Source organism: Spodoptera frugiperda, chromosome 9, assembly GCF_023101765.2.
Source record: "Spodoptera frugiperda isolate SF20-4 chromosome 9, AGI-APGP_CSIRO_Sfru_2.0, whole genome shotgun sequence".
Lineage (NCBI taxonomy): Eukaryota > Metazoa > Arthropoda > Insecta > Lepidoptera > Noctuidae > Spodoptera > Spodoptera frugiperda.
Window position 1 is genome coordinate 6,599,327 of NC_064220.1, and position 18,257 is coordinate 6,617,583.

Here is an 18,257-nt window from a genome sequence, read left to right on the forward strand (position 1 = left end):
GACTTACTTACGGCGCATTCAAGTCAATTTTGACACATTTTGTATGGAGCTTATGTCAAAATTCTACCTCTGGTAGGCAAATCTACCGATAGGTAGTTGATTGGAATGAATTATATTAATGTGATAACACCTACGTACCATTCGCCAGTTATGTTATGTGTTACATAATCCCATGCAATAGTTTTTAATGAAAACTACATTTGTTACTGAGAAAAAATGCCTTCGAAATATTTACTCTCTCTTCAGTACCTCTTTCCATTCAAGTAACAATTATGACCATTTCATAAACATGACCGTCTTTTCACGAGTCCAAGAGTTCCAAGTTAATAAATACAGTCATTCAGTGTAACGTTTCAGTATTTTCTTTCAGGCAGTTGTGCTGCAGTGTCATTAGGCAGACGCCCAAATATTTAGCTCCTTACTTTTTATTGTAGCTTTATATCGGATATGCTCTCAAAACTGTGGCGCCTCTTATTACTTTTACATTAGGTAAGATGTAGGTGGTAGTATTTTTAAAACAATTCTGGCAAAAGATGAAAGAATTTTTAAAGAAAATGTTTTGAAGTTAAGGAGAAAACTAGTATTTTTTTTAAGGAAGAAAATCCTTCAATAACTTTTCCCGCCCTAGGTGAGGCCAGAAAGAGTGTCAGACCCTTACTGACTAAAAACCACCCCGTTCCTACTCCTGCTTTTCTAGCCAGAGCCCCGGTAAACCTGCTAGGTAGTCCGCAGCTCCGGATCAGGCGTCAGCCCTACTGGGCCCCTGAGAAAACTAGTATGGAAGTGATATTTGACCCATACATTTTTATGTCAATGAAAACTTTCTCACCACACATTTGTAAACTAAATCCATTACCTTCGTACTTCAAGCAAAAAATGTCCGTTTCAATAAAGAAATTCGGGCTAATAATAAAACTAATTGCAAGAAATATTTTTACGAACACATAACATTGTTTTATGGCCGTTGGAGGCCTTCATGCTACGAACGTTGTGGTAGACAATAAGCCCATATCCTGAGTCTTGCAAGGACCATGTAATTGGAAGTCCAAGTTACAAGCGGTTAGACCGTCAAATCGCTTCAAAATAATCTTGAACTTTTTGAGCCATGTGGTGTCACATCAACAGCCTATAGGTGGCCACTACTGACCAAATGCCTCTTCTCACACAGAGAAGGTGAGCATTACTCACCACGCTTGCTCAATGCGGGTTGGCGATAAATTTTAAACTTATAATTAGCAATTACAAGCCCAGATTTCCTGACGATCTTTTCCTTCACCGTTTGTCAGTGTATCGAATAATCTTAGAAAGTACATGTAACTCGGAAAAAGTAGCATTAGTACTTGTCGTAGCCGCGACCTTACACATGAGGGACGGGCGTCAGAGACCTCTAGGCCACTACGTCTCCCATTTACGAGAACCAGTAGCCCTTTCTGATAAACCTGAACCTTTTAAACTACGATCTTAAACCTGGCAAGCGCGGGGATCCTGACAAACCTTATGTAGAAGAGGTCCATAGTTCAGCAGTGACTGTTGATGATGATGATGATAAACTTCGAAGTGATGCGATTAGCTTTGCATGAGTTAAACCAAATACCAATTAATATTTTACGTTCAATAAAATCGCTGTACCCTTTAAACTTGAACCCGATATTGTTAGCAAACAATAATACGTAGGCGATCATGTTGAAAATAACAATGTAAGGATGTTCTTCTGTGTTCCTATACAGTCGAACACCTTACGTATTACGAACAGAACAGGGATATAAAGACAACATAAAATCTGTTCATTTAAAATGGTTGAGAAATTCGCCATTAAATATTGATGGATTTTTCGATTTTTAAAATAGTAGTTCGTTCAAGAATTGATACCAAAGTGGAAACAAATCTAGGTAATTATAAATTTGAAAAAGCATATAAAACAACAAAAATATAATCACAAACTGACTGCTAGACAAACCATAAAATAGGCAACGCAATCCTCCCACTACTAACACAACACAATATCTATAAGAACTAAAACCCTCAATTCTCAGCTCCCAATATATTTCCCCCATCCAGTTCAGATACTCGGATAAAAATCAAACATATATTTTATTAGAACATTTTTCCGTTTTCCCTACCGCCTTCGTCGTAACCAGAGCGTTTGATCGACAAGGAAACGCCCAAACCCTTCAATCGACTCAATAGAGCGAGTGATTCCGCGTTAAAATATCTATGTGTATCTATTTCGGGGGTAGATCCCGTAATCTTGTGTTGACGGGTTGCAAGCACACGTATTTGGGGACGTAGGAGCTACTGTTTATTCTCTTACCACCGGAATGAGAGTCATTTTTTTTTATTTTTATACTTTGCCCCACATTAGGATTTTCTCCTGTGTCGTAGGTGCGTTTACAAACATACAATTTCACATGCACATGACACCCAGACCCGAAACAACAATTTGTGGATCACACAAAGAGTTACTCCGTGCGGGAATCGAAACCGCTACCCGTTGCACGGCAGCCAGTTGCCCAGCCACCGCGCCAACCGTGCAGTCTAGTCGATTTAATAGTTGCTTAACTCAGTACTTAGCAATTGATTTCGGAACAAAGTCGTTACTCAGGAATAGTTTAAGTTATCATTAAATGTCTCTGTGTACAGTGCTATGGGGGCTTTAGATCCACCATAATTTTCGACATCGCTGTATACCCTCTTTGTTCGTTTAGTCTACATATATATGTATACCAAGAACTATTTCTTGGTCCCATTGTGATTAAAATACCAAGCACACTGGGTCAATGTTGTTATGGACAATTTCCTTATAGCACCGTAATACTTCTGCCCAATGTCTGGGTTGGATTTCAAGGTCATAATTGATTGGTGAAGACAATAAGATATTTTTGGGAGACTAAGAAAGATCTTTGCAGTTATAAGCCTTAATGTAGATAGATTTAAAATGTCACAACACCAAGATAAAGGTAGTAAAATTCAAACCTAATTTCCCGAAAGGAATAACATAGCTTTTTCTAAGACTGTGCTAATATATAACCAAAGTACAAAGTACACTAAAAACAACAAAGAACATCTCCAAAAAAAGCGAAGGTCACGGGGACGATTTACATTTGGATAACAAATGGAAATCCACGAAAAAATACAATTGTTTATAATGCAGTATAGCTACCAGCCACTTCCTGTAGATAAGGGTCCTTTATTTTATGGTAATAGCCTTGGGGGACTCCCAAAACAAACTACGATAATAGGGTGATAATTTTGTAGGGGGGACGAAATATGTACACTATAGAACTTTACCTGACCGTTATGGGGTTGTTCTTTTGACTAGTTAGCCTAACAGAACCAACAAATTGCTAATAAATATATATTTATACCTCGTTAGCTGTATCAAGTTGTCAAACGCTTTACTCAATTCCCGAATGCTTGCTGGTTAGTATTGTTTTTGACTGATTTTCTCTGTATATTGTTATGATTAGACTGTTCTATTTAATCGCCTCTGTGGCTTTTTGGGCATCCTCCTTTTTGATTCCTAATTACCACTTTAGTTAATCTTTCATCTGCATGAAGAGTCCATTGCAATTAGATATGGTATCTTCAAATTGGTACCTTAGGGTCATTTATAATTATAGATTATAAACTGTCTCCATCTTAAGTTTAATTCTCCCATAATGGATAAGAATCACACTTAACTCCGATGTAATTTCCTTTTACTATCAAACATACCTCACAATTTGATTCAACGTACACATTGAGCTCGAATTGGAATGCACTAGTGCGTTGAAACGCACAATATAGATAAAGCTACCGATGCCGTCCATCGCGGCGGATTAACTCTGACATATGTTGATGGTTGGGAAATTGAAGCCATTCGGATGGCAGATCGATTTCACCAAACCTATGTTATAGTTACATGTTTAACAGACATTGGGCAGTAACATTTCTCTACCCGAGGGTCGAAAGAGTTGAGTAAGGGATTAGGTACATATTGGACAAAGACAAGACAACAGCGCTTTTTAATAAATGTTTACCTTTTAAAGACTGCCTCGTTGGTCGAGTGGTCGCAAGTGCGACTGCCGAACAAGGGGTCTCGGGTTCGATAGAAAGTTTTACTGGGCTTTTTTCGGATTTTCGAAAATTTCTCGGTAGTAGCACGGAGTCTGGAATTGTGTCCAGGATATGGCAATAGTTTTGCACAACCCAACGGTTTACCGGTTCGAAGAGCAGTAGTAGGAGCGGAGTGGTTTTTAGTAATTAAGAGTCTGACACTCCCTTTTGCCTCACTCAAGGCGGAAGAAGTCATTGGATGATTTTTCTCCCTTGAAAAAAGAAGAGGTCTACATTTCTTTTTATTATTTTTACAGAGACTTTCCACGAATTTTATTTTAGTTTTTTCTATTTAGTATATTTAGAATTATCTAAATCCAGTCTATCTATATGAAGATTATTTTTTCAATGTCTGGCTCTACTCTTTAAAAAACATTTTAAGCGAAAATATTAATATTATCACAACATATGGTTGAAAAGAATGAATGAATGAAACATATTTACTAAAAAAAACATGACTAAAATCAACAAAATCACGATTCAGAGGATATTTTTCGTTGTCAGACAGAATATGAAAATGCAGCTGAAAAAACACCAAATAGATTTGTCCAAATAACCCTTTGGCTGCAAACTCAATCATTTCAGTACATGACTGACCGAATACTGTTATTAATATCGGTTTAAATAAAAAAAGAGGGAGGGGTCAATACCCTCCCCCTCTCTGACCAAAGGGGATCAAAATGTGTGTACTATTACGTTGTTGGGCGATATCCAATGAATTTGTAGAATGATTAATAGATGGCGGCCATAATTTGAATGTCGTTTTTGACAAAGAAATAAATATATCTAATTAGAAATTATAAGCCCAGATTTCCTCGTGATGTTCTCCTACATCAATCCTAGTCAGTGGTGTCTAAATAAACTTGGAATCACATTGGTACTTGCCGTGGGTAGGTTTCGAACTGGCATCCTTAAGCATGAGAAGCGGACGTTTTAAACCTCCGATAGCCATACACTAGACTTTATACCTGACCGCCGTCAATCCTTTAATGGTTACTTAACAATTGTTTTCAGAACCAAATCGATACTAAGCATTAGTTTAAGTAACCATTAAATATCTCTGAGTACGGCAGTGACTCATATTTTTTATAATATTCACGAGTATTCCCTACTCATCGCTTGTTTGTAGCAACTTCCCATTATTTTACTTCAATATCCTTATAAAACCCAAAACATGATCTACAATGTAATATTTGGTTACTCAAAAGCCCCTTTCCTTTGTACGTTGGTCAAAAAACAATCCAGTAACGGAAGTTGCAGGAAATTGAAGCCTTCCACTGTACACAGATGTGGCTGAAAAAACGCATTTTTTTATGAAAAATTTGAATACAACGCTACGCATACGAAATAACAGAAGACGGGAAGGAAAAACATTTCATTTCGTTACGGTACATGAATGGTGCTGGTGTACCTTTGTGCCTTGTTCCTATTGAAGTGATTGGCTCGGTGTTATTTGCTGGGAGTATCTATACTAACACTAGCTACTTCCGCGCGGTTTCACCCGCTCTGCTTAGCTCCTATTGGTCATAGCGTGTTTCATCATATCATGTTTTATAGCCTATAGCCTTTCTCGATAAATGCACTATTCAACACAAAAAGAATTATTCAAATCGGATCAGTAGTTCCGGAGATTAACGCGTTCAAACAAATAAACTGTTCAGCTTTATAATCTAATATATACTTCGAGTACTAGATAGTGTTATTAGAGAAACACCTTTCTCTCTCCGATTTCAATTATTCTTTTTTTTTTGGGTAGTGCATTTATCGAGGAATGCTATAGGCTGTAAAATATCACGCTACAACCAATAGGAGCCAAGCAGAGCGGGTGAAACCGCGCGGAAGTAGCTAGAAAGGCATATTACACCGCGACACCTTGGTGGCGCAACTGGTAGCCGCTACCAACAAAATGTGTACAGCTCTTTAGAAAGTAGCGTGTGTGATACCTTGCCCTTATAAGTAGAGTAAGTTAGTTGTATAAGAGGCACTTATTTAAAGGTTATCATAAGAACAACACGTCTCCTCATTTTTACTTTACTCCTGAGTTACTCAACTGATGTTCAGTTGGTTGAGTAACCAATCTGGCGCCGCGACCAATCGCCGGAATCAATCTATAAGTTTATCATCACTTTATGAGTAGATAGGAAACAATTAGTTTATAACAATACGTATATTATAATTTCATATTTATTTAAGCTGAATGTTACTAATGCTCGAATACTCAAAAGCTACTCAATTTTAAGACGCTCTCAAATGTAGTTCTGTCACTATCAATTCTTTATAAAATGACAGTGATAGCACGGTATTTAAGTACAACTTAAAATTGAGTAGCGTTTGAGTATTCGGGCGTAAGATAATTATGGACATGGTCTGAAATAAATGATGATTATTATATTTAGATTTTATAATATTATCTGAGCGTGGGCAGTAAACAAAAGGGTCATATTTAAACTCAATTTTGGAGATACCTACATAAGATTGTGTTTCTAATTGCACAACTTAATTCCTCACAAACAAATTAAAACTTGAAACAAGAGTCTCCCATCCATCTTCGCAAACGAAACTCACAAAGATTACAGTCGACCACACGATGCGGTGCCTCGATTTAGAGATTATTTGAATTCACTGCGAGTACATGTAAGAAGAGTCTTAATCGGATGCCTGTCAGATACTCCTGACAGTCGAGAGTCGAGTATGTCACCACAATGTGCTGACATAAGGGGGGTAGAATAACGATCCTATGTTGAGCACCGCTGTGTACAGTCACCGCCAAAATATGTGGCTGTTTAAATTACATTGTATTTGTTGTTTTATGAAATAAATATGCAATGAGCTGTGCGGCGTTAGGCATAGGAATAATACACTTACACTTGCACTGTTGTGACTTTGAGTCATTTATTAATATAGCATCCATTTTTTTCGTTTTTGAAAAACGCTAGAATTTGCTTAATTGTTACGTCCTTTTTTGGGTAAGGAAAATCAGCCAATGTCTTCTCCCGCCGTGGGTGAGGCGAGAGGGAGTGTCAGAATCTTACTGACCAAAAACCACCCCGTTCCTTCTCCCGTTTTAAGCCGGTGCCCCGGTAACCTGTTACGTTGTCCGCAGCTCCGGATACGTCATCCGCAGCTGCGGACAATTCTAGCGTCCGACTACATTTTCTTCGGCGTTTTTAGGCGCAATTAAAATCACACTAACATAATTATACAAATCAGACATCGTTAAATCAAAAATCGTTTAAAATACCACAATAGTTATTAATTACAAAAACCAAATAAAGTTCAACAAAAAAAGTACAATTATAATAATGAACAATGACTGCAACAATATTTCAGCATACGACTGTACTAGCGAGTACAATCGACAAAGCGACCGCGCAGCTAGGTGAAGAACAATGCACGTCGATAGTACTTCTTGCATGGAATCGACTTTGTTTTGTTCAGTGAACAGTGAGAGACAAGAGTCTTACCGATAATAACTAGTAAAGAGAAAAACTGATACTATTGTTAGCAGTAGCATCAATTCCAAGTGAGTACTTGTTGAATACGTTCTAGTTATTATTTGAAGTGTTATATGCCAGTTCGTTTCCATTTCTTATACTATTAAGAAGTTCAAATGTATCGTTACCAAGTTCCTATCATGGTTTGTAGAAGTCATCATTAGTTGAAATTCTTCTATTGCTGAACTTTTAAGTGTGGGAGAGCCATGCTTCGGCACAGAAAACCGACGTGAAACAACGCTTACGTTGTGTTTAGTTGGATAAGTGAGGTTAACGGAGAACCAATTACTCTTCTTCGCAATCCCCAATTCCCCAACAACCCTTAAATTTCTAACCTCCAAAAGGTCGGCAACGTACTTGTAACGCATCCGGTGTTTCGGGTGTCCAAGACCGGCGGCAATTGCTTACCATCAGGTGATCCGTCTGCTTGATTACCGGCTTATACCATTAAAAACATTATTATCAGGCTATACAGTTAGATCACCAAAAATTGCAAATATGTTAATCACCAAAAAGTATGCATAAGGAACACTCCACCCACTATTAAGTCTACATAATCATCACCATACATAACGTTGTTCTCAATAATAAACAATGTACTTAATACGAGAAAACACGTTATTGCAAACCGCCCATATTGTAACTCGATAAAATTATATCATTTACAATATCGAAGAGTCTTAATGAGTGTTCGGCCATAACATTTAATGGTAAGATACACAGGCCACTAGATCGGAAACTGTTAATGTTTCAATGCTCCATTAGCCTTTATATTAAACAAGCATAGTGCAGTTACGAGAAAAGGTTAAACTTATCGGTCCAATACAAGTTATTTTTATGGTGGTGTGTGTAATGGTAGATTTAGAACTCATTTTAGCGAAGCATGCTTTTAATGGTTTTCATTGCACAGCTTAAGTGACAACGGACTAAATACTTTTAAGAGGAGGTAAACGAGCTGACGGATCACTTGATGGTAAGCAATCGCTGCCGCCCTGGATGGTTATCTGAAACACCAGAGGCGTTACAAGTGCATTGCCGACCTTTTGGGAGTTAGGAATTTAACACATTAGACGCCACTCCACTAGTGTCAGACAACGTTGTCCGACATTAGTGGAGGAATAGCCTTTAACAGTTTTTTCTTGGTAGTGAAAGGTTTAAGGGTTATTAAGGAATAGGAGATTAGAATAGGAGACCGGTAACTTCACTCACACAACACAAGCGTTGTTTCACGTCGGTTCTCGGTGAGGCCGTGGCATCACTCCGGTCGAGCCGGCCCATTCGTGCCGAAGCATGACTCTCCCACACTTAAAATATTTAGTATTATTTAATACTTATTTTACACACTTAGTCCGATGTTATACTTCTGAGGCACAACATACAATGTTATCGTTAACGAGTCTGTATAAGATCTCAACGGTTTTAACAATTTAAGTACTAAGATAACTGGTGCTCTTAGATAGCAGGTTCGATTACAGTTCGATGTTTTGAAACGTTCCTGTTAATATTATCTTAATAGGTTTAATTGGTTTAATAAGAGATGTAGATTAAATATGTTTTGTATTTTGGTGGTGTTGTAACGTAATATTATGTTCGTCTTATATTATATGGTGCTAATATTAATATGTAGTTAAAATAGGTTTAATTTTAGCTACTCGTGTGTATTTTCTTTAAAAATGATTTGGCGGTTGATACGGTGGCTGTTCAACCGGCTGCCGCGCAACGTGTAGCGGGTTCGATTCCCACACGGAGCAATTCTTTGTGTAATTCATAAATTGTTGTTTCGCGTCTGGGTGTGATGTGTATGTGAACTTTTATGTTTGTAAACGCAGCCACGACACAGGAGAAAATCCTAGTGCGAACGTTCGAATACTTTATAATTATTTATCAGTTCTTTAACCTATTTTTTATTCTCCACAGTCGTTATTACAATTCCTGTAATATTAACAATCTGATACTCCACTTGGGGGAAGGACGTATCCCAGTAAGATGCTGGTAGGGGTCTTGACCGTACTTCCGGGATTGCTCTGATAGCCGTGGGATGCCCCCCCTTCCTCAAGCAGCTCAACGGATGTTGCTTCCCTTGTCGCTACATGCTAGCGGCCGTTTCCGGGGCCCACTATTGAGTTTGCGAGTCACCCCCTGCCTGTTTATCCGTATTTTTCAATATTGGTCAGGGGCAGGGGCCATAGTCCCCATAGTTAACCGGTTAACTATTCCACAGCCACCCACACCCATATCCCTATCATTTCCTTTTACCATATCTCGCAATAGTCCTGCATCAACCGGGGATTGTCCTTTGGTGTACTTCCATAGTGCATACAGGGATAATCGCCGGCTGATGTCCCATTACATTTAGATCAAAATTGTTCAACGGGCCTCTGCGAGTTGGCTTCGGCCCCTCGTACGCCTTCCAAAGGTCCGGGACCCTGTGGTCCCGAGATTATGTAAAGAACAATCTGATACTATTTATAACTTCAACTAAATACTACTTACCTAAAATCAAAATAATTGATTCTTCAGTTCCATTCCCGAATAAAACCTGGCACTCTGCCCATCCCCATTTGTTGAAAAAGTGAAAGCAAGCGATGTCTGACAACAGAATATAGTTACAAGCCACATGTCCGCTCAGATATATAATGCTGATATGAAAAAAAAAAATAGCACTGACGGCTCTTAGTAGGACGACTATCAGTTTGAATTTGACCAGGACATGTTCAATATACATGAGAATTAGCTTCTGCATGCTTTGCTTGCTTTCCTGTATGAAAAAAGTAACCTATGTTAACCGGAGTGATACCACGGCCTCACGGAAAACCGACGTGAAACAACGCTTGCGTTGTGTTTCGTTGTGTGAGTGAGGTTACCGGAGGCCCAATTTCCCCCTTCCCAATCTTCCCAACCCCCGATTCCCGAACAACAACCCTTAAATTCCTAACCCTCCAAAAAGCCGGCAACGCACTTGTAACGCCTCTGGTGTTTCAAGTGTCCATGGGTGGCGGCGATTGCTTACCATCAGGTAATACGTCTGCTCGATTACCGGCATGACTCATAAAAAAAAAAAAATGTGTTATACCAGACCACAATCCACACTTGTTAAACAAGCCGATCATTTATAATATTAGTAAATGATAAATGATATTTATTTCTGTAAATAGATTATAAAATAACACTTTTACACGTCAATATTTTAAATATCTAGATGAGGCCGGCATTTCCTATCCGACTACTCTGAGAAGAAATGCCGAAACAAACTCAGAGGTCATAGTCTCTTTTAAAGTCCAGACAAAATCAATTAGAGATGTCGGAGAACCGTGCAAGTTTATTCTGTAGTGGTCTTTTGAGGTAAGATAGAAAGGTCTCTTCCACTTTGACCATGGCCTTGCTTCGGCACGAATGGGCCGGCTCGACCGGAGTGATACCACGGCCTCACAGAAAAGCGGTGTGAAGTAACGCTTGCGTAGTGTTTCGTTGTGTGAGTGTGTCCCTTCCCAATCCCCGATTCGATCCCCTACGACCCTTAAATTCCTAACCCCCGGCAACACACTTATAACGCCTCTGATGTTCCGGGTGTCCATGGGCGGCGGCGATAGCTTACCATCAGGTGATCCGTCTGCTCATATACCGGAATATACCATAAAAAGTGACTTTTCAAATCAATATCCACAATTTCATAGTCTAAACTCTTTAATGGTAACCCTACTAATGGGTCCTTGTTTTCTTTCCAAAATGCCGATCGCAATGTCGTTCAGTCAGCAGGACGGCCTCTCTAAGTTTACTTACTACGTCACAGATCACGCTACATGCTTCGGTGTCACATTATGTTCTAAAGGGTCTAGTTGCCATCGTCTTTTGTTTTCTGCAAATGTCTATTTTCAACCGTTTTATTAGCTTTGCAAGTTCAAAACTTATCAATGTAAGCGCCATACTCAGAGTCATTTAATGGTGAATTTTAAATAGTCTGGGTTATCCTTATCGATCCTTCGATACAAAATCGTTACTAAGGAATTGGCAGTTAGACTAACTTTATGATGAAGTATGGTACAAGTTTAACAACCTATGTCTCGTCTTTTTTTATAATAAAAGTACATAAGTGGCTGTGAGATAAACAAAAGTCTGTAGGTAATAGTTAGAAGAATCAACTAAATCATTAAAATACATTTTAAAAAAGCACATGTAAGATGTCCCTTAGTGGTTTCTGCCTACAAAGACGTGTGTCTACGAACATATGTAGGTATTAATATTAGACATACCCAATTAGACTGAACAAGCTATTGACTGCGCCGACCGTATGAATTTATGACATTACGACACAGTTGTACACACGACTGCACATCAAACTACCCCAAACTAGTATAAACTGACCGTCCAACGTACGAAAAGACCATACAAAGCGAGACTATGATAAACTGGTTTTGTATAGCTCAATGTGTAAATGCAACTGCATATTCTCAGAAGACCACTAAGCCAATTAATTCAGCTTAATAGTCCTTTACGGTGTACACCAATTAATAATTCTGTTAATAGCTATGTGGTATATAAGGCAAGACTATGTATTGTACGGAGGTTAACACCATCTCTGTTATAACAACATTAATTCTTAGTAATTAGCACTGAGTCTGAATCTTGGCCCAGGTAAGGTCTTAAGTTGTGACTATAAGCTGAAGATGGACTGTATAGCGTCATCTTAAAATGTTTCGGAGACCTATCTGTAATCCTCGAGCCGTCTGCAAAGAGATTATGCCAAGACAACTCTTTTATTCTAATAAGATAGAGATAGAAAGAAGAATAACGCCACGACCTCATAGAAAACCGTCGTAAAACAACGCTTGCGTTGTGCGATTGAATTGAGAGGCCCAATCCAATTACCCACCTCCCCAACCTTCCCAATCCCCGATTCCCTTTTAAATTCCTGAACTCCAAAAGGAAACGGCAACGCACTTGTAACCCCTCTGGCGTATCTGGTGTCCATAGACGGCGCCGGTTGTTTACCATCAAGTGATCCGTTTGCTCGTTTGTCGGCCTATACCATAAAAAAAATGCTCAGCAGTGGACGTCTCCTGTTTTATTAAAATGTATGGCAAGAAACTCATCCCAATAATGTGAAAACCATCCCCAATAATAGGAATATATTAATACAACTATTATAATAAAAATATGCTATAAGTTCTGCAAGCTCTTTTGGAAAATAAAGGACGTAAAATTTCTATATCAAAATAAGACCAATTCACCTCACAATAAACTCATATTTTATCTACCACGATCTTATTAATACAAGTCTTTATGCTATAAAGTTCAATAAGTTAGGAATATATGAATATACGGGCACAAAGAGCTCAAGTGTGGTAACCCTACAATGCACAGTGCCGTCAATGAGGGCCTGTTGTACCGGGGTTACGCTTTTATTGACCCATACCAGTTATTTACGGGTTAGGTATTCAGGTTAGTGTTATGTGGATAAGACTGAGTAGATCTTTAGTGTTTTTTTTAAAGCGTAGAGGAAATTGTTTTTGACATTTAGTTTGTGATTTTGTCACGAATGTGTGGGCAGGGATGCCCATGATTAATTATATTTATACTATAGTAGAATGGTAAAAATAAGCATTAATTATTATGTTATCGGTTTACTCACGTAACTGTTTGACGAGGAACTCGACTAGTTTCAAGCCATGCTAGTAGTAGTAGTTAGTAGAGTATTAGCGCGACAATCGCCGCGTCGCATGTCGCGGAATGCTGCTCATGAATATAAGCCTCTAGCATGGCTTGAAACTAATCGAGTTCCTCGTCAAACAGTTACATGAGTAAGCCGATTACATAATAATTAATTTAGTATGTCTCACGAAAGTTATAATAAAATTAAAAATAAACATATTTACGATTTTTTTTTTTTTACATTTAGTGGGTCGACGTTTATATAAACTACTCGTAAACATACTTATTGGCCATGTTGGCAATATTAAAAGAAAACTGCATAATTCAGCATTTTTCCTTACCAACTCTGCGGCTAACATAACAAAAAAACTTTGCAGTGAGGTCCATATACAATTTGTTCATAACCCATGACCCGTGTCTCGTCAGTATAACAAATCAACTGGAATTTCCCTGTGACTCACATAGCAATGTCTTGTACGTCTTATCCACGCAATTCTCCCGTCTGCTAGCTCCCCCTATTAAACAAGTGCATGTTAAATGAATCAATTTTAACTCGTTAGTGTTCAGCGCATGCCATGGTATCATGGCACCCATTGAACGTATTAAAAGTACTCAATTGTATAGTGTTTTGTAATGATTTTGTCTGGAAGTTTATATCGTCTATGGAGTATTATTTATGTTTGATTTTTAATTGTTAGGTTTTGTGTCTTTAGCTAATATTATAGGATAAGTGATTTCATTGTATTAAGGATAATAAGTTATTATTTTGAACATAAAATTAGGAAATCGATATTTTCCATACTTAATCTAAATATTGGCCACTGATCAGCCACTTGAGAATAATATGGTTAAAAAATGTCAAATGTTAAAATTATTTATTTCAAATAGACTAGGAAGGGGTTTTTAAACGTTAAAGCAAATATAATAATATTAAAAATGTCAGTCTGTTGGTCAGTCCTCTAGAAGTGCTCTGAAGCTATTTCTGTATAATACTAGTTCGAATAAATAAACCTTAATTAAAAAACTTCTGTCGTCTTTATCTTTTCTTACTTAAAAACGTTGTTTAGTGTCTGGTCATACCTTCTTTTCCTTTTAACTAAATGTACCTAAACCTAGACCTAGGTTTAATAAACAAACTCTGCGTTGACTGCAAGTCAATGTATTTCCTTTTAATATAACGAAAATATCACCTAAAAACAGCTATTAGAAACTCTTCACTTCAAGTCAAGGAAGCTTTTTCTTTAGAAATTCATTAGCGTTGGCTTACGTATCTTCACGCATATAAATTGCAAGTGATCGTCGCAGAACTGGGGGGAATAAGAAAGAGACGTCAGTTCACGGTACTAAGAACATTCAGGAGCATTATGCCATGTTGTTTTATTTGGTTCAAGTTGTGAATGGAGAGCGATTTAGATTAATAGGTTATTGCCTAAGAAAACAAATGTGAAATGTAATGAGAAAAATAAATAACGTCACACCTGAGGTAGGCAGAGGTGCACAATACGGCCCGTTATGCCACTATACAATGTACACCCACTTTTCACCATTTGTGTCCCATGTAATAGGTGGGGTGAACCTATTGCCATATACTGGACACAATTCCAGACTCCATGCTACTACTGACAAATTTTCGAAAATCAGGAAAAAGCTCACTATGGCTTAGCCCGACCCGGGAATCGAACCTGAAACCTCTTGTCATACCACTCGACCAACGGATGTAGTCATGTAGACTTAAAGTATACAGTTATAGTACAGTAATGTATCCTACCGCCATAATTGTCTCAATAGTCATTTCAATTTCAAACACTCTTTGTCTTATTTATGAAAGTAGACATTTTATATTGACAATTGTACACCACATAATGACGGCACTGTATTTACTAAGAGGGACAAGGTATTTTCCTCCACAAATAACCTTGTACGTTTTAGGTAAAGCTATAATATTGTGTCTGTGTTATTGGGCTATAATAACCTATATTTTTTGCTAATTTACTGACATTTAATATTAAATACAAGCACATAACTAGGATTGTGACTTAAAAACTATTAATACATCTTAGAGACAGACAAAACAGAAAAAACCTAAAACTCTCTCGAGTTTATTAAAAATCACAACTCACCCCCGTAAATCAATGGAGAAAAGCTCTACTAGTTTCGAGTCACAGAGGGACTCATCATCATGAGCAGCGTGCGCAGACGTGGCGACGTCGCATCATCCTGGTTTTTAGTTAATTTAGTTTTTAGTATGTCTCACGATATTATAAAAACTCTCTTGAGCTTGTACCATGCACCGCACCCCATAAAGAAACATAAGGTACAGATCACACTGCGGAACGCACTTACGTCGAAATTGCTCGCACTTTATACGCACCCTTACTCTCGCTGGGAGTAATTACCGCGACTTGAAATTGTCACACTAACGAGAAATGCCAGATATAAATCTCACAAAGACTCGTTTAGTCATAAATCTTTGCATTTAGACCAAATATTACGTTTTATTTTATAAAATTTGCGAGTCCATTTTGTTTCAGTGTCCTTTCCTGTCCTGTTTCAAATTATTTGTCATTTATAAAGTACTGCAGTATTTAGAAAATGTTTGATTGGTCTATTTTACTATGGTTGAAATGGTCATGTGATTTTGTGGTCTTAGATTCCATGGCCAGGTTAGGCAAAATATTTACATGACTGATTATGAAACGATCAATACATTTAGCTTTCTCGTCTACTAATATTGAATAAGACATCTGTAATCTATTTTTCTAATTGTGGTAAATGAAAAAGGGACAAAATAAGATTCTTTAAAAAACTAAATGTGTTCCTAGGAATATTGCTGTAGTATGAATTATGATGTTGGTGACATGACATTAATTATACAAGTTACTATGGATAGCGATGAATGGTCGTATTTTTTGTTACACTAAAAACCTCAGCTTCCCTGGAGATTAATCTTGACAATGACTTTAACACGCGCTCTGTTAGTATAATACGAGAAAAATTTTTCACACATCCATAGAAGTAATAACAGTTTTATTTCATAAAAAGGTCATATTTCATCATTCGAATTTTCAACGATAAAAATCTAAGCTTTATTTTCATTTTAAGCCCCAATAAAGCTTCATCAAAAGAATTTGTTAAACTATAACGCACCAAATCAAGCGTCGCGGATCATAACAGCTGGTACGAACCTATTTAATAATTCACGAGGCTCTAATCTAAACCCGACGGGTACAGCGGTCGTCGCGAAATTATTGAGTTTGTAAACCCCCTGATACATAAAACGATGGTAACTGCATTCTTAATGCGAACATTAAAGCCACGATGCGTGCTCCTTCCATTCAGTTTATTACCACCAACATTAATATGTTCCTCTCTTTGTTACAGATTCCAAAATGGCGAAGCAAGTTTGGTTGATCCTGAGCCTCTTTCTTGCCACCGCATTCGCTGACTTCACCACAAACTGCCCACAAGAGTGCAAATGTGTTTGGGCAAGCGGCAACAAACAAGCCGACTGCTCACACTCCCGTCTCAACGACATACCCAGAAACCTAAGCGCAGAGATACAAAACCTCGACCTCACAGGCAACGAACTTTACGAAATCACAAGACATGCATTCCATGATGTAGGACTCATTAACTTGAAGAAACTCATCCTCAGAGAATGTAAACTTTTGACTATACAGAGAAACGGTCTGAGCGGACTTGCCATCATGATAGAACTAGATCTGTCCAAGAATGATCTAAAAACTTTACACGCCGACACCTTCAAAGAAACAGCTAAAATAAGATGGATCCTACTGAACGACAACCAAATAGAGAAATTAGAAGACGGGCTCTTCAATAACTTGCCATTCCTACAGAAAGTGGAACTGAGTAACAATAAAATACTACAAATAGGAATGAAGACGTTCATGAATGTGCCCAAATTAAACATTCTCCGACTCGACGGGAACAAATTGGAGTATCTGAAGATTGATACACTGAGCGCACTGACATCGCTTTCCAATTTAGATGTTCACGATAATCCTTGGCGTTGTGACTGTTACTTACAGCCCTTTAGAAACTGGGTAATTAGTAAGAACTTCTACACTTCCCCCATTTCTTGTGTAGAGCCACCGAAAGTGCATGGCAAGCTTTGGAAAGAGCTCGATTCCAGTGACTTTGCTTGCAAACCCAGCATTGTATACCCTTCCGTCAGCACAACACTACGAACATCAGATACCAACGTCACACTATCCTGTCAGGTCAACGGCAACCCGCTACCAGAAGTCAACTGGGTGTTGAATGCGCAAATCATAGACGGTGCTTACCGATACCAAGGCGAACTCAAATACTACATTACTGAGAGAAATCTCGACAACTCTAAATGGGTTAACTTAACTATAGTTGATTTAGGAAGCACAGACAATGGAGATTACCTTTGCGTTGCGAAAAACGCTGGTGGAGTTGAAGAGCGAAGTCTGACCCTGGCAGTGACTCAAAGTTTCCCTGAGAGTGGAGTGGTTCCTCAGGGTATGGACAACAATATGCTGCCAGTGCTCATTGGCGTGTCATGTACTGCAGCTATCGTGCTGATAATCCTGGTGATACTCTGCTACTGCTGCTGCTTCAGACGGCGAGGGTCAGACAAGAAGAAAGCAGAAAATTCTAACGGTGAAGCATTAATCGAGGGGTCTGTCATACCCGAGATGGAGAAGAGCCTCATCACTGCTGTCAATCCAGTGACGAAGCCTCCAAGAAGATACGATGTACCACCATCGATCACCAGCGGCGCGACGGAAATGTCTGAACTGAACAAAACATTGCTGGACAATGATTCTGTGTTTGGTAAGTGAATATTTATTTCTTTTACGCGAAAAGCCATCGCATCCACACCTAAACCTTTCTATAACATCTGAATGTATTTTTATCTAATTAAACTGAAACCTTTAATATAACTAATTAAACTATGTATTTCCCATAACAAACTTCAGAATATCAGTTAGTAATGAGCAATGTGACAGTAATATGTTCTCCAATATA

General features: G+C 38.2%; 1 protein-coding gene and 1 long non-coding RNA gene across 3 annotated transcripts in view; one reads left to right on the forward strand and one right to left on the reverse strand.

Annotated features, from left to right (window-relative positions):
• Positions 1-18,257, reverse strand: part of LOC126911047 (uncharacterized) — a 436,837-nt gene that overhangs the window by 298,547 nt on the left and 120,033 nt on the right. The window lies entirely within an intron of this gene.
• Positions 1-18,257, forward strand: part of LOC118271470 (uncharacterized) — a 285,447-nt gene that overhangs the window by 262,698 nt on the left and 4,492 nt on the right. The window contains exon 4 of the mRNA XM_035587561.2: positions 16,620-18,062. Coding sequence (XP_035443454.1) covers positions 16,628-18,062 — 1,435 coding nt within the window. The 5' untranslated portion in view covers positions 16,620-16,627. The remainder of the gene's footprint in view (positions 1-16,619; positions 18,063-18,257) is intronic.